Source organism: Astatotilapia calliptera, chromosome 4 (genome assembly GCF_900246225.1).
Source record: "Astatotilapia calliptera chromosome 4, fAstCal1.2, whole genome shotgun sequence".
NCBI classification, from domain to species: Eukaryota; Metazoa; Chordata; class Actinopteri; order Cichliformes; family Cichlidae; genus Astatotilapia; species Astatotilapia calliptera.
The window spans coordinates 9,882,579-9,895,693 of NC_039305.1; the positions used below are offsets into that span (position 1 = coordinate 9,882,579).

General features: G+C 38.4%; 1 protein-coding gene across 1 annotated transcript in view; it reads left to right on the plus strand.

Moving 5' to 3' along the window:
* Nucleotides 1–6,655, plus strand: part of hs3st2 (heparan sulfate (glucosamine) 3-O-sulfotransferase 2) — a 39,765-nt gene extending 33,110 nt beyond the window's left edge. Inside the window, exon 2 of the mRNA XM_026164498.1 lies at nt 5,411–6,655. Within this exon, the coding sequence (XP_026020283.1) occupies nt 5,411–6,029 (619 nt within the window). The 3' untranslated portion in view covers nt 6,030–6,655. The remainder of the gene's footprint in view (nt 1–5,410) is intronic.
* The last annotated feature ends 6,460 nt before the right edge of the window (nt 6,656–13,115 follow it).

Genomic DNA, 13,115 nt, shown 5'->3' on the forward strand with positions numbered 1-13,115 from the left:
GAATGACATAAGGCATATAAGGTGAAAACAGAGTTTGTATAATTCTAACAAGCTTAACAGTCAATATTTGCTCTGTCCAATTTTATTCTTCAACACAGCCTGAGCTCTCTTAGGCGAGCTTTCTTGTAATTTTTTACGTAGTCTCCAGGAATAGTTCTCCAGGCTTCTTCAAGCACATTCAAAGCTCTTTTTTGGATGTTGGCTGCCTTTTATTGTTTCATTGTGTGTATCCAGGTGTGCTTTATTTCCACTGACAGTGTATTTGGGATCATCACCCTTCTGAAAAATTAAGCATTTGGCAGTCAGATGATATCCAGGAAGTACTGCATGGTGGATCAAAATCTGACAGGGTTTTTTTGTGTTTATAATTCTCTCAATTTCTACAAGAGTCGCAGCTCCACTGGATGAAATCCAGCCCCAAACCATGACAGAGCCTCTGATGTTTTACACATGGCTGGAGACACGCACTGCTCTCCTGACCTCCTCCGTACATATTAGTGACAGTGAGTCATAGATCAGTGTTAAGTTTAAAACTTTAAATGATATAGCACTTTTAAAAAAATCTTAATTTACACTCTCTCCTTGGCAGCAGATAGCTATGCTTTGGTTCTGTTGCCACAGTTTCTTTTTCCACCATGAACACATAACAATGAATGTGTTGAAGATGTAAGCAGACACGTAAAAAAGGCAAGGCTGTAGCACACACACTCACACACACATATATAACCCACACCTGTCTCTAAAACATTTAGAACATATCAGAGTTTTTGTTTTTTTGTTTTTTTCTGATAATTTTAAAACAGCAAGATTTTTAGACCATTGAGTTCTGACACCCTCCTGACTAATAAAGAAAATGGCAGATCAATGTGAAATTACTGTTATTGATTGAGTATTCTGAGTGATAAATAGCCTACAAAAATAACTGATCAATTTTCTGTGCTTTGAGCTGCCATTCCACTTGTGTAAAAGACACTAGTGCAGCACATAAGGACTAATTATTAAAATAAAATACTGCAACTTAGTTTTCATTTGGTAATATTACAAGTAGTGTTTTTAAGACAGTTTAAAAATTGTGTGTATAAATGTATTCCTTCAGAAGAAACTCAAAGCAAACTGTAAATAAAAGACAATGTGACATTTTCAGATGACTTCATGTGTTTGGCATCAGGGACAAAGGGAGCCAACTTTGTGACACTGAAAACTTTAAGTTCAACATAACATGATTTAATTGTGCTTTGTAGAATACCATCAGGATGGAAACAGGACAATTACTCCAAGCCACACTTGATCAGTTTCACAAAAAACAACTTCCTGGTCCAGCCTCACATACGATTCAACAGCAGATACGGGAGGTATGCTTTAGACTGTGATTGACATGTTGCTATGGTATTAAAGCACAGTGCGCCTCAGTTTCTCAGCCGTGCCTCATCAGGCTTCAGAACACCAAGATGTTTTTGATGATGATGATGATGATGATGATGGCTTCACAACTGGGCTTTATTAACACAGTAGCTTATAACATCCTTTCCTCCCTTAACTTAAAAATAGAAATGTATTTGAGATTTGTGGGTTTTTTTGTTCTTTTTCTTTAAGGAGATCTTGTCAATACAATATCCATGTCTAGTCCTGCGCCTCACTGGGAATAAACAAGCTTAAAAGACAGGCTCACTACCAGTGGGAGTTAGGAATCCCTGTCAAATATCTTCTAAATTTGACATCCTTATCGTTTTCATAAATGTCACAGTCCCAGCCTCTTCTCCCTGCACTGCAAAGGTGTTAACATGTTCTCCACAGAAAAAGAGTTGTATATGCTTGCACAGTAAACACTATGTGCCCTTTCTCTGTATGTGTTAATGTTAATCTTTGTGTAATATTAAATTGCAGTTTTTAACCAGTGCATATTGAATTTACTTTGCAACTACACAATCTTCATCTCTGAGGGTGGTAAAAACGTAAGGAATTGACAAATCAGATAACAAAAACACTTATTCGAGAAGACAACTGAAGATCTCTTTAGGTTCTGCACTGCCTTTTTTTATTTTTATTTATTTATTTTTCCAGTGTGTAGCAAAGCTGTTTGCTTGGAAGGTGCTGTTCTTATAAAAGATTAATAGTTCCCTGGTGGCCCCGAGGCACCCGAGCCAACAACTAAGGATTCATAAATAAAACTAAATGGATCAATAATTCCAAGACTGTAGAGGTAACCTATGGCTACCCCTACCTTGAAAGAAAAGGCTTTCAGAAAGGTTAGGTTTTAATCGAAGCCTTCCTCCGGTAATAATAAAGAAAGTTTGATATTTATCATCAGAACTGTGTAGTAATGTATCTGATATCCAGAAACCAATTCACATGCTGAGAATGTAGCTATGTAACATGGTTTAAAGTCACCCAGCACTGTGCTGGACTTGCAGATCAAAAGTATAATGTTTATTTTTGCCATGTCCAGAACCTAATTACTGAGGTTATATGGACACTAAATGTGGCTAATTACTAACCACAATACCATAGATAGTATTTTTTTCACAGATGCATATGATCCAGTCATGAAGCATATCAGTATGTTATGTGTGTGTTCTAAGTACTCATGCAAATGAATGTTGAAGACTAGCAAACAGAAAGCATTCTCCAAGGCTTCAAGGCTCATCTGACACGCCAACATCCGAAGTTAATGTCAGTGTTTTTTGAACATCTCTCACTACCTGTCGTTTGTTTTAATTAGCGCTACACAAGGGAGTTGGGGTTTGACACTTTACAATCTTTAAACTTTTTACTGATGTTTCAGCATTGTTTCAGTGTGAACTTTGTGTCAACCCCAACTTTAGATAAACTATGTGGATAAAAGAGTACTGGGCCAGAATCCCTAATCTTTGAATTCAGGTGTTTTCAGTCCTATTGCAGCAAGTGTACAAAAATCAAGCCAGTAACCATGCAGTCTGCCCTGTGGAGGAATAGATCATTCTAAAGAGCTCACTGAATTTGACCGTGATACTGGAATAGGATGCCATCATTGTGATCAGTGAGTCCATCAAATGTTCTCCATCCTAGCTGTTCCACAATCAGCTGTAAGTGGTATTATTGCAAACTGGGAGGTGTAAGGAAGCACAGTAACTCAGCAACAAAGTAAGAGACAGCATAAAGTTACATAGTACTCTGTTGGCCCAGCAACTGCAGAGTTTGAAACCTCCTCTTGCATTAACATCTGTGATTAAAAAAAAATGCATGCCAGGAACTTCACAGCATGGGTTTCTATAGACGAGCAGCTCCTGGAGGTTTAGGTGTCCCGGTGCAGTCTACTACAGCATACACTATATCTGGGTGTATGTTGTTTTGAGATTTCATGTACAGTACAGAGTCTAAGGAGCTGGAAAGAAAAGTGTCTGGACTTCTTTAAGCTTCTTGAAGAAGTTTCACCTCTCACCTGAGAAGCTTCTTCAGTTCTAAGAGCAATTGGTGCCGAGTCCCAGATTTTTAAGCCCTATTGGGAGTGTCACTAAGAGGGTCTTGGACTCCCTGTTGTCCCTCTGCCTAATCACAGCCAAGGTGTAAAAACGGGTGTTGGTCACAATCAGCCAAGGTTTCAGGTGATTGTGAGACCTTGCCCCACCCTATCATGTGAATTACTGAGAACAAATGACCCAATGTGTGAGTGACTGTTAAGGTGTCTGGGAAGGGATCTCAAAGCTGGATTTTCACTAGCTGGGCCCACGTCCTCCGTTTAGGTTAGACAGCATTTTAGTAGATGAAGGTGAATGGCTTGGACGTGAATTGAGCAGCGGTTTGGGGAAGGCCTCGAAGGGGACTGCTGGTGGCTCCCGGGCCTAGCAGATCCCCATGTACTAAATAGAAGCGAAGAAGTTAAAGAATTGGCACATAAACGAGAATGAACAGCTTGTAGAACTGGGGGAACATATATAGATAAGAACCGGAAGAAACATGTTTGGAGGCGTGGTCCCACCCCTGAAATTCGATACTTTATCTCCACATAGATGGCAGACAGTTGGTGTCGTGAGCCACCCCCTCTGTTCAAGCAGGGTCGTTCACAGTGGACGTAGATGGCTTCTTTCATCTGGGACTCTCCACCAATTGCTCTTAGAACTGAAGAAGCTTCTCAGATGAGAGGTGAAATGTCTTCAAGAAACTTAGATAAGCCCAAACGCTTTTTTTCCCCAAGCTCCTTAGACTACGATGACCTGGATGACTGAGACCCTTCACAGACATTTACAGTACAGACATTTAAGCATTCTTTTTAACATGCCATCAACCCAGCATTTGTCCTAACCACCAAATATCAAACATATTGCAGACACAAAATATTAATGTTATGTTTTCAGGTACTCTGTAATCTGTAATAATAAACATAAAAGGCTATTTTAAAAGAACTGTCTCGGAGCTGTTCCTATCAAATTGGTGAGTTATTTTGCCAAAGCTACAGCAGTCACTTGAATATGTAGAGCAAAGACATAACTATAGAGAAGTATGGATGATCTCTGAATCGTGAACAGGGGATCCATTGTCTCAACAGCCAACACCAGATGGTTATTAATCAACTTTTATTGAACCAAAGTGCCAAAGCAGAATGACATATTACACTGCGAAGGGAAACTCTTGTGACAAATAGGACGAATAAAATCATTTGCCTGTGGATGTGCAAAGCCATTATCTTGGCAGCATGATGATGATAATTATGATGCATGTTTTGGTTGTACAAGCTGTCCTGTCAGCACCGAATGCCTAACAAATACATCCACACCGTGTTTATTTGGGTGTTTGTTTTAACAATGCAGTGCAAAAGACGGACAACTTTCTTTGTTAGCTCTTAAATATTTTGTATTTTTCTCTTGCTGTTATACAAAAGTCAGTAAGATTTGACATTGACATTTAATTAATGCTTTTTTTGTTTCTTCTTTCCTTATATTATTAATTAATATTTTCAATGCAAGACCAAAATAGACATATTTGTGAGTAATAACTTTATAACTATAATAAAAAGAATTAGAGACACACTAAGTTTAAATTTCAATTTGCCATTATGCATAATTTGTGCTTTTGATTTTGGTTGTTATTAATGACAATATGCTTAACTAAAGATTTTGGATCTTCCTCATTGTGGAATTGCTGCTTGCCTAAAAATATTTGAACACCCACTTTTTTTTAGCTCTGTGATCCAACTGACAGCCTTTAAACTTCCACCTAAGATAGATGTGTGTGTGTGTGTGTGTGTGTGTGTGTGTGTGTGTGTGTGTGTGTGTGTGTGTGTGTGTGTGTGTGTGTGTGTGTGTGTGTGTGTGTGTGTGGGGAGGGGGGGGTTCAGTCATAAAACATAAAAGCATGTGGAAATATTCCTGGACATGAAAATAACAACTCCTGGTGACTCATTCATGTGAATTTTATTTTTTGTCTTTCTTCCCAGGGGACTAATGCCACGTACACTAGACAGCCAGATCACATTAGAGAAGACTCCCAGCTACTTTGTTACCAGAGAGGCTCCCAGACGCATTTCCAGCATGTCCCATGAGACCAAGCTGATCGTTGTGGTGCGTAACCCAGTCACAAGAGCCATTTCTGACTACACACAGACGCTTTCCAAGAAGCCTGACATTCCCACGTTTGAAGAGCTGGCCTTTAAGAACAGAAGCTTAGGTCTTGTTGATACTTCCTGGAATGCCATTCGGATTGGGATGTATATTGTGCACCTGGAGAACTGGCTGCAATACTTTCGCTTGTCGCAAATGCACTTTGTGAGCGGTGAGCGACTGATAACAGATCCAGCAGGGGAAATGGGACGTGTCCAGGACTTTTTGGGACTGAAACGAATTATTACGGACAAACACTTCTACTTTAATCGAACCAAAGGTTTCCCCTGCCTGAAGAAACCAGAGAGCAGCAGCCAGCCACGATGCCTCGGTAAATCCAAGGGTAGGACTCATGTACAGATTGAGGAGGAGGTCATAGAACAGCTGCAGGAGTTTTATAGACCATTTAACATCAAATTCTATGAAACTGTAGGACAAGACTTCAAGTGGGATTGAATGTACCTTATTGAGAGAGTGTTGTTTATTAAAATGTCTGTACCACTGGAGAAATGTATCTTTAACAAAATATTTGAAAGAAAAGTTTATTGAGATATGTAGATTAAAGAAAAGATCTAAAAGAAATGATATAGAACTCTGACTTCAAAGCTTAAATATAGAAATGATTTCACAACATTCCCGATCATTCTGGGGACAAAAATTTCTTTAAGAAAACACTTAATATATACAAACACGGTTTTCTTGTCATACATGGCATTAGGAATTCATTAACATGCAAATAGTTCTCCATTAACTAATTCATTAAGAAGTAGCCAACACCTTCTTAATGAATTAGAAGGCTTAGTCATTTAGTCACACCAGACATAAAAAGATTGCATTGCTTGAATATTCATTAACAAGATTGCTTATTTATTCAGTATTTCTGCTGGAACTGAACCACTGTCTTTACTGTCAAAAAGCACTCAACATGATGTCGCAGCAAACCGCCAAACCGATAATAAAACCAGCCTGTCAGTTATTCTGCAATGCATTTTATTGCCTTACTGTTGACAAAAGCTTGCAAGGAAAATTAAGAATGTGTGAATAAAAAAAATAAAATGTGAATAAAAATCATCATCTTTATTAAAATGGCTTCTGTATTACTGATAAAGGTTAGAATTTGCTGAACTCATTCAGCTCTTGCTGTGTTTACATTTTTGTTGTGATCATCAAAATAAAAGACTGCATTCAAGGTTTTATCTTTTTTAAATTCTTGGTGTGAATAATCTTATAATAGAGATATAATAAAGACATTTTTCCCAGTTAGAAAGCACAAGATCACTTATACACAACCATCTTATCTATTGAGATAAAAAAAAAAACAAAAAAAATTCTCCTCTCGCCCCTGCGGGTGGTATTGCCTTCAACCTCGGGTCCTCTACCAGAGGCCTGGGAGCTTGATGGTCCTGCGCAGTATCTTAGCTGTTCCCAGGACTGCACTCTTCTGGACAGAGATCTCCGATGTTGTTCCTGGGATCTGCTGGAGCCACTCACCTAGCATGGAAGTCACCATACCAGGTACTCTGATTACCAGTGGGCCACTGATATCTTCACCCTCCACATCTTCTCGAGCTCTTCTCTGAGCCCTTGGTACTTCTTCAGCTTTTTGTGTTCCTTCTTCCAGATATTGCTGTCATTCAGTATCGCTGCATCTATCACTACAGCCGTCTTCGTCTGGTTGGTTAGCCACCACCATTTTGTTCGTCTGTATATGGAAGTCCCGCAGGATCTTAGATCGATCATTCTCAACCACCCTATGAGGCGTCTCCGGCACAGATGTTCCTGTACACTATGCCGGCCACTTAGTTATGCCGTTCCACTGGTGGGACTTCTGGATGTCAGCCTCTTCCTCTATCTGCCGGTGGTACATACCATGCAAGGGCCACATTAACCACATAAATTTCACTCTGAAGCCAATCAGAGTGGTCATTAATGATTTCCACTGATGACTCCAAAATTCTCAGAAAAAAAGGAGAAAATGAATGAAAACAAAAGTCAATCTTCAAAAGTACTGATGAGCTTAAAGAGTCTGACTGTAGAGTCTGAGATAGCTCTTGGGTTTGTTTGTTTTTTTGCAGTTTCTCTAAGTACTGCACACTCTGGTCCTGGGCTGAATTTGGTGGGATGTCCACTCCTAGGGGCAAGATTAGGGCATTGTGTTATCACACAGCTGTATGTAATCAGAAAATATCTGAATCTAAAACTTTACAAATAAAAATTACACACACTTTTCATGACATCAGCTAAACTTAATAGAAACTACAAATGAAAATGCCTCACAGTGTCATTTTCAGTGATGTTTCACAGTAATGACACGGGATAGCTTCATCTTGAAAGTGTAGATCATATTAGAATATTCTATATTAGAATATAGAATATATATATATATATATATATACAAGGAAAACATCCTGGCTGAACCAATTTGCTGTACTAATTTTCAAACTAGTTCTTGCATATTTAGCATATGAAAAGCAGTAAATTCTTCTATAGGTGTTTCACTTTCATTGTTTAATCTCCTGCTACAGGGCTTTAAATTCAGGAGTTCTATCTAGTCACACTTAGACTAATGTGCAAATGTGACAATGTGACCTTCCATATTAAGGAAATTAGATATTCACTTGCATTCCGACTGTGCTCCACCAGTACATGTCCGTCGGCCAACGGCAGTATTTAAACTGTCATTTGTGATATTCCCCATTAATTTTTGATTAACCTGCCAATGCTGTCTTCAGCTGCCTGCTACTTAGTGAGCCATCAGCAGACACACCAGTTTAGCAACAAGCTCAACTTTATCTCTGCTCAGTTAATTATAACTTTTCCCCAAGAATGCTTAGAGCTTGATGACATGGCGCTGAGGAAAAGCTCCCACATCATTGCCACCATATGATACCCAATGAATACTCTCATGTGTTATCAGTCCTAAATATGACTTTTTTCCCCGTGTGACTTCTATTAAAAGATAATAAACTTTTTTGGAAATATTCATGCTTCCTTAACCAAATGCAACAAATTGCACTGGGCCACATAGCTTTTCCACATTTATATTTTTGTTGTTGTTGCTTCTTTTTTTTTTTTTTTAAGACAACCTACGCCTTCAATGTCACAGATGTAGCTGCGGCGATCAAAGCACACAGTTCATTGATGTATATATTGTATTAACTCCTCATTATGAAGAAACAAAGGTTCACAAGCTGTCTGACTAACCTTTCTAACCTTCAAAGTAAATACCAAAGAAGCTCTTGTAAATGTCATGAACTTTGAAAGACTCCCAGGTAAAATACACCTCTGCTACTCATCAGAAATGTCTGGCCGTACACACTGAAATCCATTACCATGGAGTCCATTTATTTTCCTTTTTATTAAATAAAAATAAATAACGAAGCAGAATTCAAATATGTCTTTTACAGTCACCTCTTGTGGACTCTAAAGCTGCAGAGTGCTTTTGAAACTGCCATTATAAAAGTCTATTGAGCTTGTATTTCAACCTCGAAACTTCTCACACACTTCACAATCATCTGTGCGTGTGTGCCACTGTATTTTAGGTAAGACATCTAAAGAAAAACAGCTATTTATATTCTCTAGCTCATATACCCTGTCTAAAAATAAATAAATAAATAACAATAAAATGATTTAAAAATGTTAGAATATTTGTAGACTTGTTCTCTCTAGTGTGCCTTGTTTTATATTCAATTTCTTGACATTTCCACATGCAGTGGAAACTGATCTCCACCTTGTTTCTTGGTGGAATGTATAATTTCTCCCAAAAAGTCTTTTTTTTCATTTGGGGTATAGTGTGACAGTATTTATATGGATACATCTCCTTGTCCCCTTTAATGAGCCAAAGCCATGGAGGATAATGAGGATGTCCCTTTTCTCGATGGACAATGAGAAGAGCAGACTTTCTTTTAGATGATTTGAAACTTGGCAGCCAGAAACCCCTCTAGATGAAATCTCATTAAATACTAAAATGGCATACGCGGTAACCTCTACCTGCATCGATGCGCTGTTTGAATATGTCATCATTCCCCAAGGTATTTCCTAGAATATGTTCTATCACTGTGCATCTTCAAGTACTTCAAGCTTTTCCTCTAAATTAAAGGATGTACAAAACTGATTTATTTCCACTGCAGATGCATGTTAGGATTTTCTGAGGACGTTTCAAATGTCTCTGCAATTTCACCATGGTTGATGCGACTGACAAATTTTTGTGCCGCACTAATGAAATTCTTCCCATTAAGAGCACTACACATTCTTGGGAGAAAGAGGAGTAACATAGCCACACACGCACAACTGCTATATGTACATGCACACACCACTAACCAATGTAAAAACCTTTCCCCTCACCTCATTTCCTCTGGTCTGTTGAACATGTGCTGCTTGCCTTACCTTCAGAAAGGTCAAGTGCAGAACTGGTCTCCAGGCACACACTCAACTAATTAAGCAGTAGTGGTGGAAGATGCGTACCAGCTCCTAGGAGACCGCTGCAGTCGGTAGCCACCCTCGAGGCTACCGAATATATTGTTTCGAATGCAAGCACAGAAGGGATTTGCATTACACTGCTCTTGTGAAATATGAAAGACCACTACTATTATATATCAGGACAGAAATCAACTTTATGGTAACATTGAGAAAAAACCCAAAAACCAATGTCTGAATCACTCAGCTATTCCCATTTTTTAATGCAAATCATTAAAACATTACTTATTATTAAATACCATAAAACAAATGCAAGTATATATATATATATATATATTATCTTAATTGTGATAGTATGAGAATGTAAATGCAAAATGCTTATTTGATTAAAAGATTTGGTCATTTATTTTTATCCATCAATGGCTTTATCATTGAAAGGAAATGTTCCTTAAAAAGAAAGAGAAAAAAACAAACAACCAAAAAGAAACTACCTCTACTGCATTCCAGCCAACAGCATTGCAGAAGTGTTCTTCTGGATGATATTTTTACTGGAAAAATAAGACAAAAATGCATATAGGTACTAGTTCAGTGCTGAATTTACATTCACCAGCTACTTTATCAGGAATGCCTGTGCTTCCAGGTAATAATCACACACATTTACAGTTTGCTAGGTTATTAGTATGTTATTAAATAGAAACAGGCAGGTCTGCATTTTGCTGGTCTGTTTCCTGCTTATTACACAGAAACTACCACAGTTAATTGAGTGGCAATAACTTCGAAATTACCACATTATTACAATATTGTTTCGGCCTTGTTACCCTACTATTACCACTTTATTACCGAGCTGTATTTCCACATTATACCCCCCAGTTCTTGGGCCCTCAGTATCCAATTACATAAAATCAACTGTAACCACTGTTACCATGATATTACTTGGTTACTACTTTGATAAATGCATGGTAACAATTTAGAATATACCACATTATCAAATTGTGTTTCTTCCTTGTTAATCTACTATTACCACTTTATTACTGTGCTGTGATAGAAAGTGCTACCCAAATATCTAATAAGCCAATCACATGGCAGCAACTCAATACATCTAGAAATGCACATTTTTGAACCTTGAAGGAGATGGGATACAGTACCATACAACCACACCAGGTGTCAATCTCTGAGTTTGTGTCAGCTGGAGGAGACAAAGATAGAATCCTTGGTATCAATACTGTTAAAAATCGTAATTTGATCTTAATTCAAAATGGGGGAAATTCAAAATCTCTAAAGCATATTTGCCAAATACATTGAACCCCTCCTTTACAGAGATCTGGTAAACGGTCTTTTAGCAACAATCTGTACTTTAAGTCAGTATATAATGCAATATTTAAAATTTGCAAATAATCTGCTCAAAACTAAACTGCCATTTGTATTTATTTTTTAATTTTTTTGATAAAAACATTGAGAGAACACATGACAAACTGTTACAGAGGCGGCAGCTTTGGAAGACGAGCAACTATTCAGGGTTGTCAGAGGAATATGCTCTGCCCGCTGCTCTCCATTTAAAAGTGGGATCACAGACAAAGTCAGTTCAGTGTACAGGACTGTGCCCAAGGGACCTCCCAAAGGAGAAGCAGAGGTACGCAATGATAACAGACTGACTCTCCAGGATCCCTGATAAATGTAGTCTGGAACTAGTTAATTAAGACCTTTTTCAGCTATGTGAATGTGCCTGGCAGCATGTTCAAGATTGCTTAGCAAAAAAAAAGGAGCTCAGCCAAATGACCACCACTGACCCAAACTTCCACTACTTTTCTTCTTCTTACTAAATCCCAGAGCCCATCAGCCTCAGTTACAAGAAGCTCATAGTTTCGGAAAACTTTTTTAGACTGAGCAGGTGGTGAAAATGAATAAAATATCATTTTAAAAAAACATAAACTTAACTCCCAGTAAAAAAAAAAAAAAAAAAAAAAAAGAACATCTGAACTAGTAATCTCAATACTGTTACTGCTGGCCAATAATTTCTCACATACACCTAGTACAATAAATAATGACTGTGTGTAATATGCCATGTGCTTTGTGTTCATCAGAGATTGTATTCAAGTAATTTTAAGACATGCTAAAGACCAGATGATTTTTATTATGTCCTAATATATAATGTATGAATTGCATGATAATTTATATAGTGCCTTTTCTTTTTTCATACTTTTGGAATATGATAAAAGCATACCAAGCATAAACTTATGACCATCTGCGATAATATTGCGTTGGTTTTGCTGCCAAACACGCCTGACCAGTGGAGGCATGGACTCCACTAGACCCCTGAAGGTGTGTTGTGATATTTGGAACCAAGATGTTAGCAGTAGATTCTTTCAGTCCTGTAAGTTGTGAGGTTGGGTCTCCATGGGTCTCAGACTTGTTTGACCAGCATATCCCTTTAGATGCTCAATCAGACTGAGATCTTGGAAATTTGGAGGTCAAGTCAACACCTCAAACGTGTTGTTGTGCACCTCAAACCATTCCTGGATCACTTTAGCTTTGTGGCAGGGTACATTATCCTGCTGAAAGAGGTCACAGCCATTCCATGAAAGAGTCCACGTGGTCTGGTTTAGGTAGGTAGTACTTGCCAAAGACATGAAAAAAAACCATGATTAATCAGACCAGGCAACCTTCTTCCATTGCTCCATAGTCCTGTTCTGATGCTCACTGTTGGAGCTTTAGGTGCTGGACAGGGGTGAGCATGGGTACCATAACTGGTCTGTGGCTGTGTAGCCCCATGCACAACAAACTGCTCTGGACTGTGCATTCAAATAATGTTCTCTGATAACCAGCATTAAATGTTTCTGCAATTTGAGCCACAGAAGCTCATCTGTTGGATCAGACCACAGGGGCCAGTCTGCAATCTCCATATGCATCAGTGAGCCTTGGCCACCCATGAGTCTGTTGCTGGACCACCGTTGTTCCATCCTTGTTAAATTTGTTTAAATCCTCATGCATGCCCATTTTTCCTGCCTCTAAAACAACAACTTTGAGGACAGCATTTTTACTTGCTCCTTTACATATCTCACCCACTATCAGGTGATCTATCAAACGCTCCCAACCACTTCTGCTCCCACTATGAGTACAATGCTTGCA